The 27,483-nt window shown below is 43.8% G+C and overlaps 1 protein-coding gene across 1 annotated transcript; it reads right to left on the reverse strand.

Annotated features, from left to right (window-relative positions):
* On the reverse strand, positions 1-27,483 carry LOC121563235. Its single transcript, XM_045213691.1, has 13 exons — positions 27,452-27,483; positions 24,302-25,093; positions 15,460-15,821; positions 4,666-4,787; positions 4,039-4,087; positions 3,511-3,657; positions 3,293-3,375; positions 2,798-2,812; positions 2,327-2,417; positions 841-978; positions 487-684; positions 91-358; positions 1-5 (listed from the first exon to the last, which is right to left on the reverse strand). The coding sequence occupies exons 1-13, from the start codon at positions 27,465-27,467 to the stop codon at positions 1-3; spliced, it is 2,286 nt and encodes a 761-aa protein (XP_045069626.1). The 5' UTR covers positions 27,468-27,483.

Below are 27,483 nucleotides of genomic sequence, written 5' to 3' on the forward strand. Positions count from 1 at the left end.
TTAGGCTGCAGAAACAGGGAGGAAGAGGATGAGGCTGGTGTAGGAGAAGACTCCCTGGTGTAGGGACAATGCCCTCTAGTGTCAGGAGACCTGCTATAGTCCATAGGCTCCCCCAGAGAAAATCCTTCCTCCTCTTATCCTCCACCATCCCTCCCTTCTCCTTCCTCCTTTCATCCTCCACCATCCCTCCATTCTCCTTCCTCCTTTCATCCTCCACCTCTGCTACCCCCACCTTTTCCTCCTCTTTCCCCAAGCTCTGCAGGTCGGGGTCCCGGGGGAGGGCGAGGGTTCGCCCCAGCTCTAGGGTGCAGGGGAGGAACTGGCAGTGTCGGGGGGACCCACGGAAGAAGAGTTTCCCCTTGAGGGGGGGAGAGGTTCAGGGGTCAAGCAGACTTGTTGAGGGTGTCGTAGAGCTTGATGCTGCCCCTATTCAGGTCCTGCCGCGGAGTGCAGAGAGGAGGCATCGTTGGAGGAAGCATGTCCGACTGGCTCCGTGACAACCGTTGGTCGCCGGGGCGACAGGGGGAACTCCGTCGTCGGTAGGGGCTGATGTGGACCGTGATGGTTTTCTGAGGAGAGATAATCACCCAGAGGGATGACCGTCTTCCTCTCCTCCTCTCCTCTCTCCATCCCCTCCAGCAACACCACTATCTCGGAGAACGAGGGACGTATCTTTGCATTCATCTGAGAAAGAGGGAGAAACAGATTGAGGGGAGCAGGAAGAGTGTAAACAGTGCCTACTTTTTGGAATGTATATCAATCTATGTATTTATAGTAAGTATGTACACAGAGTCATGGATGCATGCAATTATTATGTCAGTCTGTCTGTCTGTATCTTACATTGCAGCAGAGGACTGCAAGGTTGAGGAATGGTGCTGGACAGTCACCGACCAGGTTCTCAAAGGCATCCACGTCTAGTCCAAAGTCCTGCACACACAGAGGATCATCATCATCATCATCATCTTTTAATGTAGCCAACTAGCTGTCAATCAGTTTGTCTGACTAGGTTTAAAAAACATACATGTTGTAGTTCTCCATATTATCCACTAGATGGAGACATACACTGGGAAAGGTATCCTCAAAAGGGGAACTGACAGCATTTTAGTATCATGAAGTCTTATTAAAATCTATTTATATACACCCCCCAGGAAGAATGACACTGTTTTTTTGTTTTACATTTGCAGTAAGGGAAGGGAGGATACTTATCTTCTGGGTCAAAGTGGAAAAGAATAGTTCACCGAACATTGTTATATGGTGCTGTTTGGCTGCTGTAGACATGGTTATATGGTGCTGTTTGGCTGCAGTAGACATGGTTATATGGTGCTGTTTGGCTGCAGTAGACATGGTTATATGGTGCTGTTTGGCTGCAGTAGACATGGTTATATGGTGCTGTTTGGCTGCAGTAGACATGGTTATATGGTGCTGTTTGGCTGCAGTAGACATGGTTATATGGTGCTGTTTGGCTGCAGTAGACATGGTTATATGGTGCTGTTTGGCTGCAGTAGACATGGTTATATGGTGCTATTTGGCTGCAGTAGACATGGTTATATGGTGCTGTTTGGCTGCTGTAGACATGGTTATATGGTGCTGTTTGGCTGCAGTAGACATGGTTATATGGTGCTGTTTGGCTGCAGTAGACATGGTTATATGGTGCTATTTGGCTGCAGTAGACATGGTTATATGGTGCTGTTTGGCTGCTGTAGACATGGTTATATGGTGCTGTTTGGCTGCAGTAGACATGGTTATATGGTGCTGTTTGGCTGCAGTAGACATGGTTATATGGTGCTGTTTGGCTGCAGTAGACATGGTTATATGGTGCTGTTTGGCTGCAGTAGACATGGTTATATGGTGCTATTTGGCTGCAGTAGACATGGTTATATGGTGCTATTTGGCTGCAGTAGACATGGTTATATGGTGCTGTTTGGCTGCAGTAGACATGGTTAAATGGTGCTGTTTGGCTGCAGTAGACATGGTTATATGGTGCTGTTTGGCTGCAGTAGGCCTACTGGGGTTGTATAGTGGTGGTGAAAGAGTTGGATTAAAGGTTTGTTCATACACTGTCAGTTTGTTGTGTGATAGTATGAAAGCATTGATTTAGGTTTGTGTGATCGTGACAAAAGGAAAAACATTGGTTAACTGTGTGTCTGTTATACACTGTGGGGTTTGGTGTGTGTGTGTGTGTGTGTGTGTGTGTGTGTGTGTGTGTGTGTGTGTGTCTTATTACATTGTATTACTGTGTTTTCTTCCTCTCATCATGCACGGGGATCAGATGACTCTTATAACATCATGAGATAGCAGCCAGGAAACAGTAGAGTACTGTTAGTACCTTTTCATCATAGACCTCCCCTCTCAGCACCTCCGGGGCCATCCAGTAGGGGGAGCCCACCACGGCCAGAGGCTGCTTATCAGCCCCGTCACTGCAGGAGAGGAAAACAGAATAGAATGTACAACACTGTATTTGACTTGCATTCATCTAGACTAGGTTATATGTGCAGTCATGGTGGGAATATGTTGAGCCAGTCATATAGTCTTCCTGTAGTCTGGGGGACTTTCTCACAGTATTAACCTGTAGTCTGGAGGACTTTCTCACAGCACTAACCTGTAGTCTGGGGGACTTTCTCACAGTACTAACCTGTAGTCTGGGGGACTTTCTCACAGTACTAACCTGTAGTCTGGGGGACATTCTCACATCACTAACCTGTAGTCTGGGGGACTTTCTCACAGTAGGAACCTGTAGTCTGGGGGACTTTCTCACATCACTAACCTGCAGTCTGGGGGACTTTCTCACAGTAGTAACCTGTAGTCTGGGGGACTTTCTCACAGTACTAACCTGTAGTCTGGGGGACTTTCTCACATCACTAACCTGTAGTCTGGGGGACTTTCTCACAGTACTAACCTGTAGTCTGGGGGACATTCTCACAGTACTAACCTGTAGTCTGGGGGACTTTCTCACAGTACTAACCTGTAGTCTGGGGGACTTTCTCACAGTACTAACCTGTAGTCTGGGGGACTTTCTCACAGTACTAACCTGTAGTCTGGGGGACTTTCTCACAGCACTAACCTGTAGTCTGGGGGACTTTCTCACAGTACTAACCTGTAGTCTGGGGGACTTTCTCACAGCACTAACCTGTAGTCTGGGGATCTTTCTCACAGTACTAACCTGTAGTCTGGGGGACTTTCTCACAGTACTAACCTGTAGTCTGGGGGACTTTCTCACAGTACTAACCTGTAGTCTAGGGGACTTTCTCACAGCACTAACCTGTAGTCTGGGGGACTTTCTCACAGTACTAACCTGTAGTCTAGAATCTTCTCTGCCAGACCAAAGTCTCCCACTACTGCAGTGAACACACCATTCTCACAGCGCACCAGACAGTTCTATGAAAGAGAGAGAGGAGAGAGAGGGCATATGAGTGTTTGTGAGAGTCAGTGGGAGATGAAACAAACAATTCATGCAAAATGAAGTGAAGGGATGTGTTTCTGTGTGGTACCCTGTATGCTACTATCTCCTACCTTGGAGGTGAGGTCTCTGTGGAAGATGCCCTTGCTGTGGAGGTACTGCAGCCCGCAGGCGATGTCCTGAGACAGGCCCATCCTCACCGACCACGACAGATACCTGTCACTGTCCAGCAGCTGCTCCAGGTTACCCCCGTTGATGTACTGTGGGTAACCATGACAGCAGCACACACACGCGTCAATCACCTCACACAGTTCATGAGATTAAATCCATTCCAGACACACAGATTCTGTGCACGCCTGCCTGCACATATTACATGATCATTAACCCTACACTAAATTGATGTGGTTCCTGAGACGTTAAACATTTCCATAGGCATTGGAAGGACCAAATATTATGTAGAGCCCTTAGCCTATGTTCTTTGCAGGCATTTGCAGAATTTAATTTAAATGGAATGCAACCCGTCTCTTCTTACTTGCTATGGCCCATGCATGCAGCCAATTCTGTTACCAATGGACACTATTGTCTCTGGAAGATAAAACGCAAGGATTCCCCCCAGAGAGACAGAATCAGGATGAGCTCACCTCAGTTAGAGCATGGAGCTGGCCCTCATGCACACACACTCCCAGGAACCTGAGCAGAGAGAGGGAAAGCATTGAAAACATCCTAAATACATCATATATACTGCTAAAAACAACAATGCAATGTCTTCAAAATGGAAGAGAGTTTGTGTGTGTCTGTCCTCTATCTGATAATGGTTGCAGCAGTTTACTAGCTAGTTTTCGGTTAGTCTTTCTTTCCAGATTTAGCAGTAAAAAAAAAAGAAATACTAGCCAGTTGTGTGTTTTCCCTTGGGGGGGGGGTGCTGTTGAGCGTTGGTTTAAGTTCTACCCACAGCAAAGGTAGACTACTACAGACACAATAACAACAGAGATTATAATAACTAACCCGTTCCATCTGCGACAACAACACAGTGCTACTACCAATGGGTCTGAGTGATGGTGAAAGGGTGGTTGTGCAATATGCACCGTACATAGCCAAGTGTGTACATGAATGTGTTGTACATTGTACACATGTACTGTACATGCAATGTGTGTGTGTGTGTGTGTGTGTGTGTGTGTGTGTGTGTGTGTGTGTGTGTGTGTGTGTGTGTGTGTGTGTGTGTGTGTGTGTGTGTGTGTGTGTGTGTGTGTCTTTCTGTCTAGTCATACCCCAGTATATTGGGGTGGCACAGCCGGTTCATGAGCTGCACCTCCCTGAGCATGTTAGCCTTGTTGCTGGCCAGAGTGTTCATCTTTAGGGACATCACCTGGCCTGTGATACTGTGCTGCACCTATAGAGGGAGACAGAGAGCAACACCACTTCAGACAACCATAGAGATGAGGTGAGAGAGAGGACTGGGTGATATTCACTAGAAACTAAATGGAAGAAAGTGGAAAGAAACAGGGAGGGACAAACTTGAACTTGGCATTATGGACAGTATATACATAGAAAAGGTGTGGACAGCAGTAGTTATATAGGATGAGCCTTGATTAGAATACAGTGTATACATATAAAGTTGGTAAAACAGTATGTAAACATTATTAAAGTGACCAGTGTTCAATGACTATATACAGTTGAAGTCGGAAGTTTATATACACCTTAGCCAAATACATTTCAACTCAGTTTACACAATTCCTGACATTTAATCCTAGTAAAAATTCCCTGTAGTAGGTCAATTAGGATCACCACTTTATTTTAAGAATGTGAAATGTCAGAATAATAGTAGAGAGAATTATTTATTTCAGCTTTTATCACATTCCCAGTGGGTCAGAAGTTTACATACACAATTTTTAACATAGGTCAAACGTTTTGGGTAGCCTTCAACAAACGTTCAACAATAAGTTGGGTGAATTTTGGCCCATTCCTACTGACAGAGCTGGTGTAACTGAGTCAGGTTTGTAGGCCTCCTTGCTCGCACACGCTTTTTCAGTTCTGACCACACATTTTTAAGTCAGGGCTTTGTGATGGCCACTCCAATACCTTGACTTTGTTGTCTTTAAGCCATTTTGACACAACTTTGGAAGTATGCTTGGGGTCATTGTCCATTTGGAAGACCCATTTGTGACCAAGCTTTAACTTCCTGACTGTTGTTTTGAGATGTTGCTTCAATATATCCACATAATTTTCCTTCCTCATGATGCCATCTATTATGTGAAGTGCACCAGTCCCTCCTGCAGCAAAGCACCCCCACAGCATGATGCTGCCACCCCCGTGCTTCACGGTTCGGATGGTGTTCTTCGGCTGGAAAGCGTCCACCTTTTTCCTCCAAACATAACGATGGTCATTATGGCCAAACAGTTATATTTTTGTTTCATCAGACCAGAGGACATTTCTCCAAAAAGTACGATCTTTGTCCCCATGTGGAGTTGCAAACCGTAGTCTGGCTTTTTTATGGCGGTTTTGGAGCAGTGGCTTCTTCCTTGCTGAGCGGCCTTTCAGGTTATGAAGATATATGACTTGTTTTACTGTGGATATAGATACTTTTGTACCTGTTTCCCATTTCAAATTGAATGAATCATGAACTATTGTTTTATGTAGGAGCGCCCCAGCCCTTCCGTTACCATCCAACCCATCCGTTTCCATCCAGCCCTTCCGTGATAAACAAACCCATACAGAGTAGCTAGCTAGCACATACCTTCGGAGTTTCGACATCGTTTGCTGCTAACATCACGGATAGGGCGCATAAATCATCACACACATTTCCAAAACATTATAACAACTATTCTATACTAAAACGAGTGACATATTGGACAACTGCAACCTGTTAAATGTTACGATTTTGTGGCTAGCAATTAGCAACTAACGTTAGCTTGCATTGTTCCGCCCATAGAAAGCCAGCCAGCTAATAACTGTAGCTTGCTTGCTATCAACTCGAAATCAGCTAGCTAGTCAAATGTATGATTTTGATATAAATTAACTAGTTAGCTAATTATAGATCGTAGTCTGGCACAAAAAGATCAGACTACAGCAAGTATGACCAACAAAACCAAAAGAGATATAACTCAACTTTCATCAAGTCAACTTAACATTTTTATGTAATGCAACATTTACAAATGTAAAGATAAAGAAAACAGAGAGCATGTACAACATTAACTTTATTTTACAGGATGATATAGTGCATGTAGCAAACATGGAAAGACTGTGAAATGTGAAGTTGTATCCTCAGTGAAGGTATCTTTCATCTCTCAATGTTCCCTGGTGCAGTGGAACAATTCTTGTGTCTGATACTTGAATTCTGTGAAGCATTTATTTGGGCTGCAATTTCTGAGGTTGGTAACTCTAAAGAACTTATCCTCTGCTGCAGAGGTAAATCTGGGTCATCCTTTCCTGTGGGGGTCCTCATGAGAGACAGATTCATCATAGCGCTTGATGTTTTTTGCGACAGCACTTGAAGAAGCTTTCAAAGTTCTTGACATTTTCTGGATTGACTGACCTTCATGTCTTAAAGTAATGATGGACTGTCATTTCTCTTTGCTTATTTGAGGAGTACTTGCCATCATATGGACTTGGTCTTTTATCAAATAGGGCTATCTTCTGTATACCACACCTACCTTTTCAAAACACAACTGATTGGCTCAAATGCATTAAGAAGGAAAGAAATTCCACAAATTAACATTTAACAAGGCACACCTGTTAATTGAAATGCATTCCAGGTGACCACCTCATGAAGCTGGTTGAGAGAATGCCAAGAGTGTGCAAAGCTGTCATCAAGGCAAAGTGTGGCTACTTTGAAGAATCTCAAATATAAAATATGTTTTGACTTGTTTAATACTTTTTTGGTTACTAGATGGTTCCATATGTGTTATTTCATAGTTTGGATTTCTTCACTATTATTCTACAATGTAGAAAATAGTAAAAATAAAGAAAAACCCTTGAATGAGTAGGTGTGTCCAAACTTTTGACTGGTACTGTAATCTCTTTCTCGCTCTATGGAGAACCAATAAAACAAGTTTTTCAAAGTCCCTCAAAATCTTAGCTAACCTCCTGCTTTAACAAGCCGGAGATTCCAGACCAGTGAGTCACAGCTCCCTGTGCTGTTTAGTCATGGGTGTCACGCGTCAGCCAGCACTATTTCTATGCTTCACGTTTTTAAGTTTTGTTTTTGTGTCTTTTACTTTTGGTTTTGTACACAAGCTTCAAAGAGCCGAAAACACAATATTTTTGGTTATTGGAAATATATTTCACAGCGGTTTAGATGGTACAATAATTCTCTACACTATACTTCATTGTTTTGTCACATAAACTGAAATAACCCAAGCACATTTGCTTGTACCAGTAGTGATGAGTACAGTTTTGGGCATTTAAAGATATTTATTAATTTGAATGCCTGAAAGTAAACAAACATATTACTATACATAAACAAATCAATACAAATAAAGAAGGCTATTTATATATATATATATATATATATATATATATATTACAAATATAATGCGTCCCTTAGTTTTATGCCATTGGTGTTACCCCTTTGAAAAACAGGCCTTGAGCATTCCCTCCAGTGGCAAACTGTTAACGGGGAGGGGTCTATATTAAATTAAATTATCAGCTAATCACACCCTTTTAGTATGTCATACCAAATTCTCAATAGAATAAAATGTGTGTCTAAATAAAGTGTCATTCGTGTTACTCAATTTAAATGACTGGAAATTACAATGTGACCCAAGTGATTAATCATATCACCTAAATACTTTTAAAGAGTTAATGACCTTAGAGCATCTGCGGTCTTCATTAAAGAAAATCCTGAATTACCTAAAATGTGTCATTGGTGTTACTACTTGTGGCATAATGTTATCATAATGGTAAAAACGGTTTAAGTCATTATGCTGATTTAGAATTGTAAGATGGTGAAGATCCAAGACAACACCATTAATAGTAAATCCATTAACCTGAAAATGTTTCTGAGGATGAGGGTGTGTAATGCAGGACAAGGTGTCCTATGATAAATGCCAAAAAGATGCATAACTATTATTGTTAAAAGACTCCCACAAAAGTTTAATCTAACTGAAGTGTCTGTGCTGTGAGATACCATAGCTAAACAAACATGGGGTGTATGACTTTTGGCTCTTTGCCACCTGGAACCCAACAATGGGGATTCAGTTCCACAACCTCCTCATAACCACCATGAAACTAAGCCTTAATTAAATCTAAACATACCAGTTCACCCCATAAAAGATGACAATGTTCAAATGTAGTAAATAAAGCAGTAATATGTATTAAATGTAGAGTTATTAGGATTATGTGCACAGCTATTTTTATCATGTGAATCTAAACAATGCTGGTTATGCATCTTGTTGACATTCATCCAAGGACGCCTTGACTTGCATTACACACCCTCACTGCAGAAACATTTTCTCATGAAATCATGTGACTTATAGTTAGAGAAAATGATTCCTATAAACACGCCCTGCTATGAAGAGGAAACAAGCTATGAACGAACCAGAAATGTGACATTTCTGTTTGATGAAATGTGACATTTCTGTTTGATGGCAACCTTGGATGGCAACTGGATTATCTTGTCATCTTTTTGGCTAATCACATTGGAACATCCTAGTCTTTAATGACATGAATTGCTTGAGGTTTAAGCAAAGTATAGTGCCATTGTTTTCAGGAATGTCTACCCATGCCAGGGATGGGAGGGACCATAGGTAGACAGGAGGTTAGCTGACTAACAGAATAAACATGTTAAAAATCAGATCAGCGTTATTTCCAAACATAATCTCACACTCAATCCGTGCAGATATGTACATAAAGTATTTCAACAGATTTCGTGTGTTTTATGTGGCTTAATTCACGCGAAAAGACCCACATTTAACCAGTAGGCTACACACAAGCCTTTGCAACAACCATAAACGCGATAGCCTATATTTCCTTTTTTTTCTTCATTATGGCTAATCGAACGTTATAAATATACAGAACTGTTGTCTTTATTTAATCCCGTTTAATAAATTGTAGTTGAATTCTGTTCAGAATAATAATAATCACCATACTTACTTCACAAACAATAATTATACTAGTTGACTGCACACAGCACGGACACATAGTAGGCTACTGACTCACTCCACAATGGTCGGGAATGGGTATGGGGGCTGGACATGCAGGGACCCAGAACCTACTGTTGTCGATCACACATACTAATGCCGCGTTCAGGTGCTATCAGAAATTCTTATTTCTTACTGGGAAGTTTCACTTGAATGACCCTCCAAGTAGGAATTACAGGTGAGAAACTGAGAAAACATTATTGCCAATCTTATTGGTTTCAGAATTGTTCCGACTTCAAAAGCACTTGAACACATTCATGTCGGATTTACGACGTCCCATTTTCTCATTTCCCACGAGAATGTGAAGCCAGCATAAGTGTGCTAGTCGGTACTAGGAAACTGACATTTCTGAATTGCTAACTGGTTGAACGTGTTACAATAGCCTAAGTATATAACATGATTGACTCGACCGTAATAATCATAATGAAAAGGCCTTGGAAGAGCCAAAGTGTAAGCCAACATAATTCATGATTTTACATGAACCTGTTTAACTTCAATGCATTATGAAGAAAATCGTGTAATGTAGGCTCCATGAAATATGAAATATGTCATGAAGAAAATATTGTACTGTTGCCAACACGAAAAAAGGGCCTTTATGACTAAAAGTGCACCAGTATCCCGAATTATTAAGCGAAATCAAGCATAGAAAACAGCATTGGCATTAATAAAATAATAATTCCCACAAATTAAGTCGCACAGATTTTTTTTTTTTTTTCTCACGAATTCTGCTCAGAAGTCTGTAAAAAAAAATCCCAAACAGTTCATATTGGCATACAACAAAAATTTTTAACGGGATTTTTAAAAATACAACTGTTCTGTATATTCATAACTTTCTACTAGCCACAATGAAGAAAAAAATATATATATATAGGCAATTGCATTTATGGTTGTTGCAAAGGCTTGTGTGTAGCCTACTGGTTAAATGTCTGTATTTTCTGGTGGTGTAAAGTACTAAGGTAAAAATTCCATAAAAAGTACTGCTTAAGTCGTTTTTTGGGGTATCTGTACTTTACTTTACTATTTATATCTTTGACTAAATTTACTTCACTACATTCCTTAAGAAAATATTGTACTTATTAAATCCATGCAATTTCCTTGACACCCAAAAGTACTCGTTACATTTTGAATGCTTTGCAGGTGTCACGATCGTTACAAGAGGTGGACCAAGGCGCAGCGTGATAGGTGTACATACTTTTATTAAGTGTACACAACACGAACAAAAAACAACAAACGATACGTGAAGTCCTAGGTGAAATAACACAAACCTTTCGGAACAAGATCCCACAAAACAAAAGTGCCAAAAGGCCGCCTAAGTATGGTCCCCAATCAGAGACAACGAGCTACAACCGTCTCTGATTGGGAACCACCCTGGCCAACATAGATATAGACGAACTAGAACAAAACCCATGAAAACTAAACATAGAAAATCCACACCCTGGCTCAACATTTAAGAGTCCCCAGAGCCAGGGCGTGACAGCAGGACAGGAAAATGGTCCAATTCACACATTTATTAACAGAACATCCCTGGTCATCCCTACTGCCTCTGATCTGGCGGACTCACTAAACACATATGCTTTGTTTAAAATGATGTCTGAATAATGGAATGTGCCTCTGGCTATCCGTAAATTAAAAAAACAAGAAAATGGTGCCTTCTGGTTTGAGGAGATTTATACTTTTACTATTACTTTTGATTCTTAAGTATATTTTAGTAATTACATTTACTTTTGATGCTTAAGTATATTTTCAACCAAATACTTTTAGACTTTTACTCAAGTAGAATGTTACTGGGTGACTTTTACTTTTCAAGTAAGACAATTGGGTACTTTTTCCACCACTGGTCATTTCTCACAAATTAAGCCACAAAAAAACGCACAGTATCTGCTGAAATAATTTATGTATATACAGATGAAATCGGAAGTTTACATACACTTAGGTTGGAGTTATTAAAACTTGTTTTTCAACCACTCCACATATTTCTTTTTAACAAACTATAGTTTTGGCAAGTCAGTTAGGGCATCTACTTTGTGCATGACACAAGTAATTTTTCCAACAATTGTTTACAGACAGATTATTTCACTTATAATTCACTGTATCACAATTCCAGTGGGTCAGAAGTTTACATATACTAAGTTGACAGTGCCTTTAAACAGCTTGGGAAATTCCAGAAAATGATGTCATGGCTTTAGAAGCTTCTGATGGGCTAATTGACATCATTTGAGTCAATTGGAGGTGTATCTGTGGATGTATTTCAAGGCCTACCTTCAAACCTAGTGCCTATTTGCTTGACATCATGGTAAAATCAAATGAAATCATTGAAGACCTCAGAAAAAAATGGTTCATCCTTGGGAGCACTTTTCAAACACCTGAAGGTACCACATTCATCTGTACAAACAATAGTATGCAAGTATAAACACCATGGGACCAGGCAGCCGTCATTCTGTCTCCTAGAGATGAACGTACTTTGGTGCGAAAAGTGCAAATCAATCCCAGAACAACAGCAAAGGACCTTGTGAAGATGCTGGAGGAAACAGGTACCAAAGTATCTATATCCACAGTAAAACGAGTCCTATATCGATATAACCTGAAAGGCCGCTAAGCAAGGAAGAAGCCACTGCTCCAAAACCGCCATAAAAAAGCCAGACTACAGTTTGCAACTGCACATGGGGCAAAGATCATACTTTTTGGAGAAATGTCCTCTGGTCTGATGAAACAAAAATAGAACTGTTTGGCCATAATGACCATCGTTATGTTTTGAGGAAAAAGGGGTACGCTTTTAAGCCGAAGAACACCATCCCAACCGTGAAGCACTGGGGTAGCAGCATCATGCGTTGGGGTTGTTTTGCTGCAGGAGGGACTGGTGCACTTCACAAAATAGATGGCATCATGAGGAAGGAAAATTATGTGGATATATTGAAGCAACATCTCAAGACATCAGTCAGGAAGTTAAAGCTTGGTCGGAAATGGGTCTTCCAAATGGAAAATGACCCCAAGCATACTTCTAAAGTTGTGGCAAAATGGCTTAAGGACAACAAAGTCAAGGTATCGGAGTGGACATCACAAAGCCCTGACCTCAATCCTATAGAAAATGTGTGGGCAGACCTACACAAGGCTGGAATGGGCTAAAATATCATCGCCAAGCAGCTTGGTGAGACGGTGACAACAGTTGGTGCGATTATTTGCAAATGGAAGAGACACAAAAGGACTGTCAATCTCCCTCGACCTGGGGCTCCATGCAAGTTCTCACCTCGTGGAGTTGCAATGATCATGAGAACGGTAAGGAATCAGCCCAGAACTACACGGGAGGATCTTGTCAATGATCTCAAGGCAGCTGGGACCATAGTCACCAAGAAAACAATTGGTAACACACTACGTCGTGAAGGACTGAAATCCTGCAGCACCTGCAAGGTCCCCCTGTCAAGAAAGCACATATACTGGCCCGTCTGAAGTTTGCCAATGAACATCTGAATGATTCAGAGGAGAACTGGGTGAAAGTGTTGTGGTCAGATGAGACCAAAATCAAGCTCTTTGGCAATCACTCAACTCGCCGTGTTTGGAAGAGGAGGAATGCTGCCTATGACCCCAAGAACACCATCCCCACCGTCAAACATGGAGGTGGAAACATTATGCTTTGGGGGTGTTTTTCTGCTAAGGGACAGGACAACTTCACCGCATCAAAGGGACAATGGATGGGGCCATGTACCGTCAAATCTTGGGTAAGAACCTCCTTCCTCAGCCAGGGCATTGAAAATGGATTGTGGATGGGTATTCCAGCATGACAATGACCCAAAACACACGGCCAAGGCATCAAAGGAGTGGCTCAAGAAGAAGCACATTAAGGTCCTGGAGTGGCCTAGCCAGTCTCCAGACCTTAATCCCAAAGAAAATCTGTGGAGGGAGCCTCGAAACCTTAATGACTTGGAGAAGATCTGCAAAGAGGAGTGGAACAAAATCCCTCCTGAGATGTGTGCAAACCTAGTGGCCAACTACAAGAAACATCTGACCTCTGTGATTGCCAACAAGGGTTTTGCCACCAAGTGCTAAGTCATGTTTTGCAGAGGGGTCAAATGCTCCCTCATTAAAATGCAAATCAATTCATAACATTTTTTTAATGCGTTTTTATGGATTTTTTTGTTGTTGTTATTCTGTCTCTCACTGTTCAAATAAACCTACCATTAAAATTATAGACTGATCATGTCTTTGTCAGTGGGCAAACGTACAAAATCAGCAGGGGATCAAATACTTTTTTCCCTCACTGTAGTTAGAGATAACATTCCTGTAAACGCGTCCTTCTACAAGCAGGAAACAAGTTTTGGATATTACGAAGTGTATCACCTTCCTCATCCTTGTTATTGTCTCACAAATCCCTCCTGTCTCTCCTATCACCCCTCCTGTCCCTCCTATCACCCTTCCTGTCTCTCCTATCACCCTTCCGGTCCCTTCTATCACCCATCCTGTCTCTCCTATCACCCCTCCTGTCCCTTCTATCACCCATCCTGTCTCTCCTATCACCCCTCCTGTCTCTCCTATCACCCCTCCCGTCTCTCCTGTCACCCCTCCCGTCTCTCCTATCACCCCTCCCGTCTCTCCTATCACCCCTCCCGTCTCTCCTATCACCCATCCTGTCTCTCCTATCACCCCTCCTATCTCTCCTATCACACCTACCGTCTCTCCTATCACCCCTCCTGTCTCTCCTATCATCCCTCCTGTCTCTCCTATCACCCCTCCCGTCTCTCCTATCACCCTTCCTGTCTCTCCTATCACCCCTGACCATACAAGTTCACACCCTAATAGAAGAAAGTGTTCAAATACAGTCCATGAAAAGGTATTAGGATTACTTACACATCTATTGTCCTCAGGATGCTGCCCTGCTCTTAGCCCAGGTCTTACATCTTACCTACTGTCTGACCCCTCCATCCATTATCATCCATGGTTTGCCATTGTACATTTAGGAGTTTTTAAGCATACTGTATTTCGACCCATGCATTTGTTAGAGCTGCAATGCAACTCTATATCGATTTGGCACCATTAAACTTTTTTTTGGTGGTATAAACAAGGGGCAGTAGATTTCAGTACCAAATTAAAAATTATTCACTTTAATATGAAACAAGACAGCTTTTATTCCAAACACAATATACTTTTTTGTCCATTTACATGGACATTCACTGTTCAGCAGCCTAATGGCTGATGGAATGAAACTTCTAATGGAATGAAACTATCTAAATGCTGTATATGAAATGAATCCTTCAAGGATTGAAATGGGAAGTATTTACACTGACATTAAAAGTAGTAATTTAATGAGTCATTATTGAGCCTTTTAAAAACAATCTTCACAGTTAACTAGCTCTGATGGGTTGATAAACATCCTGATAAGAAATCAGTCAAATCCAAACTAGAAGTGAGAGATGTTCATGTCATTGTTCTGTTGTCTTCTAATTAGTTTAATTAATAACAGCTGCTGATCCTGTCACATACAGGAATTCCTTCCCCATCATCATGCCTGCTGCCTGCACTGTGTCTTAAAGTGTCCCTCTTAACTCACTTTCACCCTTCCAGGTTCATTGATCGTGCGCTAATTGTTTCGTCCACAGCTCACTTCCTACTTCCCAACACTGCCCAACAACCCACAAGTAACATTACCATCGCCAAAATGGATAATAGTTTTGATAGTATCCAGAATTTCCTTAGTCCTTTGATGTCTTTCACATAATATGGTTGAGTACTATGTCTTATTAAGTGCTCTACTTTGTCTAAAAGCTCCCTGACCTGATTGGTATTGCCTGTGTTATTATTGTTGAACACATGGAAACGCCCTCCACATTTCTGAACCAGTTTCTTCAGGTTTTGATCTTCTCTAATAAACTCATCTAAGGATGTGTTTTCCAGTCTGTCTCCATAACTAAAGAGCACTATAGTATATTCACTGACAGAGGGACTTAACATCTTCTCCAGTGTCTCCATCACTCTCTTCTCTTGCTCTGTGAAGCGTCCCAGCTGAATGACCAGTAGGAAGGCATGGGGACCTGGTGTAGAGAGAGACAAAGCCCTCTCCATTTCTCCTTGGGTTTTCTCTTCAGAGAGGTCACTGTTGAGCAGACCTGGAGTGTCCACCACCATCACTCTCCTCCCACACACCTCTACTTCTCTGCTCTCACTCTTCAGGGTCAGAGACCTGAAACTGACCCCAGATTCAAACATCTCTCGGCCCAGAATGGTGTTCCCTGCTGCACTCTTCCCCACTCTGTCCAGACCAACCAACACCAGTCTCAGATCATGGACCATTCCAGTTCCTGAGAGAAAGACATACACAGAGTTTGTGATAAGTAGACGTGTGTGAAATATGCGAGGGAAGATTTAAAAGAAAGACAAATATTTTAAATAATTTTATTAATTACCTAGCAGGAAGAGAAATTCAAAAGCACTACTCCTTTCTATCAACTTCTAATGGGTGATTGATTTGATTAATGTTGTTATTATGGATGCATAATCACTATGTTATACACACTTACACAGTATTGTAGGGGTGTGATGGTACACATATTCTTACCGAACAATTCAGTACAGGACCTCGGTTTGGTCAGCACTGTTAATCCAAATGAATACATACAAATATATATATATACAGTATATACAAATAAAACCACTAGGCCTATAGGCTATGCCTACACTGCGTTTGTCACGAATTCCGCCGAGACTGCTCCTCCTCCTTGCTCGGGCAGGCTTCGGCGTTCGTCGTCCCCGGAGTACTAGCTACTACCGCATGATGTCTCGATGTTTGTTTGGTCTTGTCTTGTTAGTGCACCTGTTTCATGTTATGTATTAATTAGGTCACCTATAAGTTTCCTTTAGTTTTGTTTGCAGTTGTGTGTGATTGTCCGCCTGTCCTTTGGTGTCTCTGTACGTTCTTATTGTGGAACAAGTATTTTACGCACTGTGTTGCGTAATCGTTTTGCCTCCTGTGTTTTCGAGGCCGTTTGATTTTGTTCTCTATTCAGTCTGAGTAAAGTCGTTTTGATTGAGCCTCTGTGTCCTGCGCCTGACACCTACACCGCATCCACATCAGCTATTTTGACAGAATCACACTCCAATACCATGGAGTCAGCAGGAGCATCGGTGGCGACCGAGTATCTGGAGGATCGGGTCAGCTGCCAGGACACCAGGATCCAGCAACTCGGCTCCGCCATGCAAGAGGTGATGAACACCCTGCGCCGATGGGAAAGGGGAGGCGTGCCCACACCTCTTCCTACCTTACCACCACCATCGGCCAGCCCCACCAGACCAGCTCCGGAGTCCAGTGGGATTCGTCTCTCGCTCCTGAGGGCGTATGATGGCACCGCAGCCGGGGATACGAGAGCGTTTCCGCCCTCATCTCCTGTCTCTCCGGCAAGGCGTTGGAGTGGGCCAACGCCGAATGGAGGGGAATAGACGCTGCCACCATCAGCTACGCTGAGTTCTCCCGCCTCTTCAGGGCTGTGTTCGATCACCCTCCTGAGGGTAAAGTGGCGGGGGAGCGTCTGTTCCACCTCCGACAGGGGAAGAGGAGCGCACAGGAGTTCGCCCTGGATTTACGGACTCTAGCGGCGGATGCGGGGTGGAATGAGAGGGCCCTCATCGACCACTACCGGTGTAGCCTACGTGAGGACGTTCGACGAGAGCTGGCCTGCATGGACACCACTCTATCCTTCGACCAGCTGGTGGACATGTCCATCCGTCTGGATACCCTGCTGGCCACCCACGGACGTCCCGAGTTGGGGCCGTCCATTCCATCCCCCAGCATCTCCGAGCCTAGCCCTATGGAGCTCAAGGGTGCTGGCGCTAGAGAGAGGAGGACACGCTGCGGCTAGGTGCTGGGGAGGGTCTCCAGGGGGTCGGGGCAACAGGTCACGCACTGGGGAGTCATTCCAGGTGAGTAGGTGCCCCACTCACCCAGAGCTCTCTGTTGTTCACTTGTGTATACCTGTGGTATTTCCTCAGGTTGCATCTCATTCCCAGCATAAGGCGCTAGTCGATTCAGGCGCAGCTGGGAACTTTATTGATCGGAAATGTTCTATTAAGTTAAGGATTCCCCTCCTGCCCGTTGATGCACCCTTCCCTGTCCATGCCCTAGATAGCCGCCCGTTGGGATCTGGGTTGATTAGGGAGGTCACAGCGCCACTAAAGATGAAGACGCAGGGGGGTCATGAGGAGATCATTCAGTTGTACCTGATCAACGCTCCTGCGTATCCCGTGGTGCTGGAGCTTCCTTGGTTAATCACCCATGACCCCACCATTTCGTGGCAACAGATGGCTCTCAAGGAGTGGTCTGACCAGTGTGTTGGGCGATGTTTAGGTGTTTCCGTTGGGGCGACCACGGTGGAGAGTCCGAACCAAGTGCCCGCAATGCATATTCCCCCTGAGTATGAGGATTTGGCACTCGTGTTCAGCAGGGCGACGCGATTGCCACCTCATAGACAGGGAGATTGTGCGATAAACCTCCAGACAGGTGCGGCACTCCCGCGGAGCCATGTGTATCCTCTGTCTCAAGAGGAGACGGCGGCTATGGAGTCCCTGAGACAAGGATACATACGGTCCTCCACTTCTCCTGCGTCCTCAAGTTAATTTTTTGTGAAGAAGAAGGATGGAGGGTTGCGCCCGTGTATTGATTATCGCAGTCTCAATCAGATCACTGTTAAATACAGTTACCCTCTTCCTCTGATTGCGAGTATGACTGAATCATTACGCGGAGCGCGTTTCTTCACAAAACTGGATCTCAGGAGCGCCTATAACTTGGTGCGCATTAGGGAGGGAGATGAATGGAAGACGGCATTTAGTACCACCTCAGGTCATTATGAGTATCTCGTCATGCCATATGGGTTAATGAATGCTCCTTCAGTCTTCCAATCATTTGTGGACGAGATCTTCCGGGACCTGCATGGGCAGGGAGTGGTAGTGTACATTGACGACATCCTAGTGTACTCTTCTACACGACCCGAGCATGTAGCCCTGGTGTGCCGAGTGTTGGGTAGGCTGTTGGAGCATGACTTGTATGTCAAGGCAGAGAAATGTCTGTTTTTCCAGGAGTCCATCTCCTTCTTGGGTCATCAGTTGTCCGCGTCAGGGGTGAAGATGGAGATTGACCGTGTGTCAGCCGTGCGTAACTGGCAAACTCCAACCACTGTTAAAGAGGTGCAGCAGTTTTGGGGTTTTGCCAATTACTACCGGAGGTTTATCCGGGGTTTTGGACAGGTAGCAGCTCCCATTACTTCCCTGCTCAAGGGGGGCCCGGGGCGTTTGCAGTGGTCGGCTGAAGCGGACAGGGCGTTTGGTAAACTGAAGGACCTGTTCACATCGGCTCCGGTGCTGGCGCACCCGGACCCCACTTTAGCGTTCCAGGTAGAGGTGGACGCGTCAGAGGCCGGGATTGGGGCAGTACTGTTGCAACGCTCCGGCACGCCTCCTAAGCTCCGTCCCTGCGCTTTTTATTCTAAAAAGCTCAGCCCGGCAGAACGTAATTATGACGTAGGGGACAGGGAGCTGTTAGCCGTGGTTCAAGCTCTAAAGGTGTGGAGGCATTCGCTTGAGGGGGCTCAACACCCTTTTCTCATTCTGACTGATCACCGTAACCTGGAGTACATCCGGGCGGCTAGGAGATTGAACCCTCGTCAGGCTAGGTGGAACATGTTTCTGACCCGGTTCATATTTAAGATAACCTACATCCCAGGGTCCCAGAACGGTAAGGCAGACGCCCTGTCCAGGCTGTATGACACAGAGGAGAGGTCCATTGAGCCCACTCCCATACTGCCGGAGTCTTGTCTGGTGGCACCGGTGGTATGGGAGGTCGATGCGGAAATTGAGCGGGCGTTACGCACCAACCCTACTCCCCCAGAGTGTCCAGTGGGTCGGACGTACGTGCAGCTCGAGGTCCGTGATCGTCTCATTTATTGGGCTCATATGTCACCCTCCTCTGGACATCCAGGTATTGGCCGGACAGTGCACTGCCTTAGTGTTAAGTACTGGTGGCCAACATTGGCTAGGGACGTGAGGGTTTATGTCTCCTCCTGCTCGGTGTGCGCTCAGTGTAAGGCGCCTAGACACCTGCCCAGGGGGAAGTTACAACCCCTGCCCGTTCCACAACGGCCGTGGTCTCACCTCTCGGTGGACTTTGTTACAGACCTTCCCCCCTCTCAGGGGAATACCACTATTCTGGTCGTTGTGGATCGGTTCTCTAAGGCCTGTCGTCTCATCCCAATGCCGGGTCTCCCTACTGCCCTACAGACTGCTGAGACTTTGTTTACCCACGTCTTCCGGCACTACGGGGTTCCCAAGGATATAGTGTCTGATCGGGGTCCCCAATTCACCTCTAGAGTCTGAGGGCGTTCATGGAACGCTTGGGGGTCTCGGTTAGCCTTACCTCGGGGTTCCACCCTGAGAGTAATGGGCAGGTGGAGAGAGTGAACCAGGATGTGGGTAGGTTTCTGAGATCATTTTGCCAGGGCCGGCAGGAGGAGTGGTTGGGGTATATCCCCTGGGCAGTGATGGCTCAGAACTCTCTTCGCCACTCCTCTACTAACCTGACCCCTTTCCAGTGTGTGTTAGGGTATCAGCCGGTTCTGGCACCATGGCATCAGAGCCAGATCGAGGCTCCTGCGGTGGATGAGTGGTTTCGGCGCTCGGAGGAGACGTGGAACGCTGCACACGTCCATCTGCAGCGAGCCATCCGTCGGCAGAAGGCGAGCGCCGATCTCCACCGCAGTGAGGGTCCAGTATACGCACCTGGAGATCGAGTCTGGCTCTCGACTCGAAACCTGCCCCTTCGCCTGCCCTGCCGGAAGCTGGGTCGGCGGTTTGTGGGGCCATTTAAAGTCCTGAGGAGATTGAACGAGGTTTGCTACAAGTTACAACTGCCTAATGATTATCACATTAACCCCTCATTCCATGTGTCTCTCCTCAGGCCGGTGGTAGCTGGTCCACTCCAGGACAATGAGATAAGAGAGACTCCTCCGCCCCCACTGGACATCGAGGGGGCTCCGGTGTACTCGGTCCGGTCCATCGTGGATTCGAGACGTCGGATGGGGGGTCTACAATATCTCGTGGAGTGGGAGGGGTACGGCCCGGAGGAACGGTGCTGGGTGCCTAGGAGGGACATTTTAGATCCATCTCTCCTGACTGAGTTCCACCATAGTCATCCCACGCGCCCTGCTCCGCGTCCTCCTGGTCGTCCCCGAGCCCGGGGTCAGCGCACGGCTGGAGCCGCGCGTCAAGGGGGGGGGGGGTACTGTCACGAATTCCGCCGAGACTGCTCCTCTTCCTTGCTCGGGCAGGCTTCGGCGTTCGTCGTCCCCGGAGTACTAGCTACTACCGCTTGATGTCTCGATGTTTGTTTGGTCTTGTCTTGTTAGTGCACCTGTTTCATGTTATGTATTGATTAGGTCACCTATAAGTTTCCTTTAGTTTTGTTTGCAGTTGTGTGTGATTGTCCGCCTGTCCGTTGGTGTCTCTGTACGTTCTTATTGTGGAACGAGTATTTTACGCACTGTGTTGCGTAATCGTTTTGCCTCCTGTGTTTTCGAGGCCGTTTGATTTTGTTCTCTATTCAGTCTGAGTAAAGTCGTTTTGACTGAGCCTCTGTGTCCTGCGCCTGACTCCTACACCGCATCCACATCAGCTATTGTGACAGCATTGTATGCCTCAGAGTCAATCTGAGCTGAAAAACATTGTTGGCTATTCTGTTAAAACAACTAGAGCCTATGCACACGTATTTCAAAATTCTAATCTTAATTGGCTGCATTTTAAACTATCCTTTTGTGAGGCGTAGCCGGGAACTAGGTATATACAATGGCGAGTGGTGGTGTCGATAAACCAGAATTGGAGGATTCTCTATCATTTAAATCTCCAGTTTTGGGAACATTTTGGTTTCCCAGTAGAAGTCAACTAAATGTATTGAATTTATTAGAACATTATTTAATTTGCCGAAGATGATGATAAGATATGAACAAAATGCATAATTGACTCATATTTTCCTTCCAGTTCCGGAAAGGCAACAATGCGGGAATGCCCCTGCCTTTGTCTGCCACTATATCCGTTAGTGATGATGCTAATGACAACTGTCTTCTGGTAGATAGAAAGCCTTTCCCAAAATCATTTTCAATTAAATGTTAATTACAAAGTAGTCTATGTATACCTGGAAGAATGATATCATTATTTGCTTCAGTGGTGATTTTTTCAGCAAACTCTGCAATGACATGTGCTACAGAAACACTGCTAACCAAGCAAGGCTCTTGCCCACCTAAATTAAAGGGTATCTACACCCAAAAATGAAAATGTCTTAGATTTTTACCAGATGTTAAAAATGGTCTCCTGATGTGGTTTACAAATTATTGTGGACTTAAAACCTCACATTATGTTGTTTTACTAGCAAAAGTGTGACTTTGAGAGTGAAAACCTGAAAAAAATGGAAAAGTGGAGAAATAAAAACAGAGAAAATGGAATTAGGCAAAAGATATACCCTGTTTTATAACCTGGCCCTACATTATATGGCTCATGATCTATTCCTGGGTTAGTTGTACATCTTTAGACCTTTTTTTTTTTACTACAGTTACTGTTGAGATTTCATTTTCCAGCTGTACCAAAACTGAAGCGAACTGTGACCCCCAAACCGCAATACACCCCTACAGTACATATATATATATATATATATATATATATATATATATATATATATATATATATATATATATATATACAGTGAGGGAAAAAAGTATTTGATCCCCTGCTGATTTTGTACGTTTGCCCACTGACAAAGACATGATCAGTCTATAATTTTAATGGTAGGTTTATTTGAACCGTGAGAGACAGAATAACAACAACAAAATCCAGAAAAACGAATGTCAAAAATGTTATGAATTGATTTGCATTTTAATGAGGGAAATAAGTATTTGACCCTTCTGCAAAACATGACTTAGTACTTTGTGGCAAAACCCTTGTTGGCAATCACAGAGGTCAGACGTTTCTTGTAGTTGGCCACCAGGTTTGCACACATCTCAGGAGGGATTTTGTTCCACTCCTCTTTGCAGATCTTCTCCATGTCAATAAGGTTTGACAACTCAAACCTTCAGCTCCCTCCAAAAATGTTCTATGGGATTAAGGTCTGGTGACTGGCTAGGCCACTCCAGGACCTTAATGTACTTCTTCTTGAGCCACTCCTTTGTTGCCTTGGCCGTGTGTTTTGGGTCATTGTCATGCTGGAATACCCATCCACGACCCATTTTCAATGCCCTGGCTGAGGGAAGGAGGTTCTCACCCAAGATTTGACGGTACATGGCCCCATCCATCGTCCCTTTGATGCAGTGAAGTTGTCCTGTCCCCTTAGCAGAAAAACACCCCCAAAGCATAATGTTTCCACCTCCATGGTTGACGGTGGGGATAGTGCAGCATTCCTCCTCCTCCAAACACGGCGAGTTGAGTTGATGCCAAAGAGCTCCATTTTGGTCTCATCTGACCACAACACTTTCACCCAGTTCTCCTCTGAATCATTCAGATGTTCATTGGCAAACTTCAGACGGGCCTGTATATGTGCTTTCTTGAGCAGGGGGACCTTGCGGGCGCTGCAGGATTTCAGTCCTTCACGGCGTAGTGTGTTACCAATTGTTTTCTTGGTGACTATGGTCTCAGCTGCCTTGAGATCATTGACAAGATCCTCCGTGTAGTTCTTGGCTGATTCCTCACCTTTCTCATGATCATTGCAACTCCACAAGGTGAGATCTTGCATGGAGCCCCAGGTAGAGGGAGATTGACAGTTATTTTGTGTTTCTTCCATTTGCGAATAATCGCTGTTGTCACCTTCTCACCAAGCTGTTTGGCGATGGTCTTGTAGCCCATTCCAGCCTTGTGTAGGTCTACAATCTTGTCCCTGACATCCTTGGAGAGCTCTTTGGTCTTGGCCATCGTGGAGAGTTTGGAATATGATTGATTGATTACTTCTGTGGACAGGTGTCTTTTATACAGGTAACAAGGTGAGATTAGGAGCACTCCCTTTAAAAGTGTGCTCCTAATCTCAGCTCATTACCTGTATAAAAGACACCTTGGAGCCAGAAATCTTTCTGATTGAGAGGGGGTCAAATACTTATTTCCTCAATAAAATGCAAATCAATTTATAACATTTTTGACATTCGTTTTTCTGGATTTTGTTGTTGTTATTCTGTCTCTCACTGTTCAAATAAACCTACCATTAAGATTATAGACTGATCGTTTCTTTGTCAGTGGGCAAATGTACAAAATCAGCAGGGGATCAAATACTTTTTTCCCTCACTGTATATATTTATCCAATATACACATAAAAAGAATGCAAAACATCAGTGCTTTTTGAAAAGAAAAATAATAAATTAATAAATTAATAAATAAATTATTAAATTTAGTTAATTAATTAATCTTTATTTAATAATTTCCCAGACCATTGAATAGATTAACTAATACCATATAAACAACATCCGCAGGGGATTAGTGTCTGATGTTTAATGGTATTGTACATGGAAAAGAGACATCAGGTCACCACAAGAGAGACATCAGGTCACAACATCTGAACTCTAAACCTATAAAATACAGACCTAAACATTGAGTACATCATAGGAACTATACAGTAAACGGTAGAGTTAGGTTCCTCACTCTCATTGTATGGGGCATTTATTTGAAATGAGTACTTGTGTTACTTCCTTTGCTGCCTGAGGTCCTCCAAAATATGCTGCAGCTCCAACAGCTCCAACAGCTCCAACAGCCCCGAGGACAAAAAGGCTACCTTTAATGAAACTGTTTATCATCTCAGCTCTTTGTCTAGCTTTTATCTCATGTTCTTTCCTTAGGTGTGCTTTTTGTCTCTCCAATTCTTCTCCTGTATATTGAGAATGTAGTGCTGCTATCTCACTGCGTAACTCCACTCTATTCTCTGTCAGGATCCTGTTCTTCTCCTCTTCAATCGCTCTCTCAGCCTCCTGGAACATCTCAGTGGTGTAATTGCTTCCTCCATTCACCGCCACCATATTGTTTATCTTCTTCAGCAGCTCAGTGACCTGAGAGGGATTCTGATCTTTGTTGTTGAAGACATGATACATGTTATTACATTTGGCTACCAAACGCTGTAGCTCTGGACTCTCACGCATATAGCCTTCAATTGATCTATCCCCCAGCTGATCTCCATGAGTGAAGAGCACCATTGTATAGTTTGCTGCCTGTTTTCCGAAGATTGTCTGGATGATCTCCACTGTGACCTTCTCTTCTTTTGTGAATCGACCCATCTGGAGCACTATCAGGAACACATGGGGACCAGGAGCAGAGAGAGAGATGCAAGATTTGATCTTTCTCAATACTTCCTCTCTTGTTAACTTAGTGTCAAACACACCTGGAGTGTCGATAACAGCAACCCATTGCTTATCCACCTTCCTGCTGACTTTTACACATTCTGATGTCACAGAGGAAGAGGACAGCTTAGACACAAAAGCCTCTCTCCTCAGGATGGTGTTTCCAACTGCACTCTTCCCAACTCCAGTCTTCCCAACCAGAACAATGCGGAGCTCATCATTTTGTCTGAGTTCTGTTGGATTACAAGGACACTGTTGTTACAGTTTAAAGACGTTCTTCATGTTCTTCCTGTTAAGAAATCTAGAGCTGCATTTTCCAGTTTCATATTGCTTCTTGATTCCAAGGACTAGTATTTATGGACTGTAGAATATAAACTGTGAGCAAAGTTACCATGACTTTCAAATTAATCCATCAATCATGTACAGTGAGGAGAACAAGTATTTGATACACTGCCGATTTTGCAGGTTTTCTTACTTACAAAGCATGTAGAGGTCTGTAATTTTTATCATAGGTACACTTCAACTGTGAGAGACGGAATCTAAAACAAAAATCCAGAAAATCACATGTTATGATTTTTAAGTAATTAATTTGCATTTTATTGCATGACATAAGTATTTGATCACCTACCAACCAGTAAGAATTCCGGCTCTCACAGACCTGTTAGTTTTTCTTTAAGAAGCCCTCCTGTTCTCCACTCATTACCTGTATTAACTGCACCTGTTTGAACTCGTTACCTGTATAAAATACACCTGTCCACACACTCAATCAAACAGACTCCAACCTCTCCACAATGGCCAAGACCAGAGAGCTGTGTAAGAACCTCAGGGATAAAATTGTAGACCTGCACAAGGCTGGGATGGGCTACAGGACAATAGGCAAGCAGCTTGGTGAGAAGGCAACAACTGTTGGCGCAATTATTAGAAAATGGAAGAAGTTCAAGATGACGGTCAATCTCCCTCGGTCTGGGGCTCCATGCAAGATCTCACCTCGTGGGCCATCAATGATCATGAGGAAGGTGAGGGATCAGCCCAGAACTACACGGCAGGACCTGGTCAATGACCTGAAGAGAGCTGGGACCACAGTCTCAAAGAAAACCATTAGTAACACACTATGCCGTCATGGATTAAAATCCTGCAGCACACGCAAGGTCCCCCTGCTCAAGCCAGCGCATGTCCAGGCCCGTCTGAAGTTTGCCAATGACCATCTGGATGATCCAGAGGAGGAATGGGAGAAGGTCATGTGGTCTAATGAGACAAAAATAGAGCTTTTTGGTCTAAACTCCACTCTCCGTGTTTGGAGGAAGAAGAAGGATGAGTACAACCCCAAGAACACCATCCCAACCGTGAAGCATGGAGGTGGAAACATCATTCTTTGGGTATGTTTTTCTGCAAAGGGGACAGGACGACTGCACCGTATTGAGGGGAGGATGGATGGGGCCATGTATTGCGAGATCTTGGCCAACAACCTCCTTCCCTCAGTAAGAGCATTGAAGATGGGTCGTGGCTGGGTCTTCCAGCATGACAATGACCCAAAACACACAGCCAGGGCAACTAAGTAGTGGCTCCGTAAGAATCATCTCAAGGTTCTGGAGTGGCCTAGCCAGTCTCCAGACCTGAACCCAATAGAAAATCTTTGGAGGGAGCTGAAAGTCCGTATTGCCCAGCGACAGCCCCGAAACCTGAAGGATCTGGAGAAGGTCTGTATGGAGGAGTGGGCCAAAATCCCTGCTGCAGTGTGTGCAAACCTGGTCAAGACCTACAGGAAACGTATGATCTCTGTAATTGCAATCAAAGGTTTCTGTACCAAATATTAAGTTCTGCTTTTCTGATGTATCAAATACTTATGTCATGCAATAAAATGCAAATGAATTACTTAAAAATCTTACAATGTGATTTTCTGGATTTTTGTTTTAGATTTCGTATCTCACAGTTGAAGTGTACCTATGATAAAAATTACAGATCTCTACATGCTTTGTAAGTAGGAAAACCTGCAAAATCGGCAGTGTATCAAATACTTGTTCTCCCCACTGTATGTGTACATGCAACATGAACTGCCTGAAATTCAGGTTTAAAATCATATGTGTATATGCGTGGCTTCAAAACAACTCATAGTAACCTAGGTAAGAAGACACTTAACCACAGCAAAAAATCACATCCCCCTTTCCTGAAAATATGAACATTATTATTTTATTTTTTGAGAAACATTTTAAATAATCAAATTTGGATTTAAACAGCTAGCGTTGTTGCATTGGGCACAATGGATTTTCACACTATTTAACTTTAAATCTGCGTAAATAATCATCACCTTCTCACAAAACCTCAGTGCTCACAGAAAATGTTGCCTTTTATATTCTAACCCCACCCCTTCAACATCATATTCTATTTTAAAATATGCTATTGTCAATTATCCAAAAATGTAAACCACACATTTTCCCATTACCAGAATCGGTACTGTATAAAGACAACACAATGTACCAGATATAACTCGGAATCAAACAGAAGACATGCAAGCGCTCAATCAAAGAATCAATGAATGTGGCCCCCATATCCCTTTTGATGGCTACATAAAGTATATTATACAGGTTACTTACCAGCTTTACTGTTCATGTTCAGGTTTTGGAGT

The sequence above is a fragment of the Coregonus clupeaformis genome, unplaced genomic scaffold (genome assembly GCF_020615455.1).
Source record: "Coregonus clupeaformis isolate EN_2021a unplaced genomic scaffold, ASM2061545v1 scaf0139, whole genome shotgun sequence".
Taxonomy (NCBI): Eukaryota; Metazoa; Chordata; class Actinopteri; order Salmoniformes; family Salmonidae; genus Coregonus; species Coregonus clupeaformis.

What these genes read in the sequence shown, in the direction of transcription:
- LOC121563235 (XM_045213691.1), bottom strand. An exon ending in AGAAGATGTTAAGTCCCTCT is followed by an intron (nt 4,788 to 15,459) that starts GTCAGTGAATAT and finishes CTCCCTCTATAG; the next exon opens with GTGCAGCACAGTATCACAGG. An exon ending in TTGCAGTCCTCTGCTGCAAT is followed by an intron (nt 685 to 840) that starts GTAAGATACAGA and finishes CCTCTTTCTCAG; the next exon opens with ATGAATGCAAAGATACGTCC.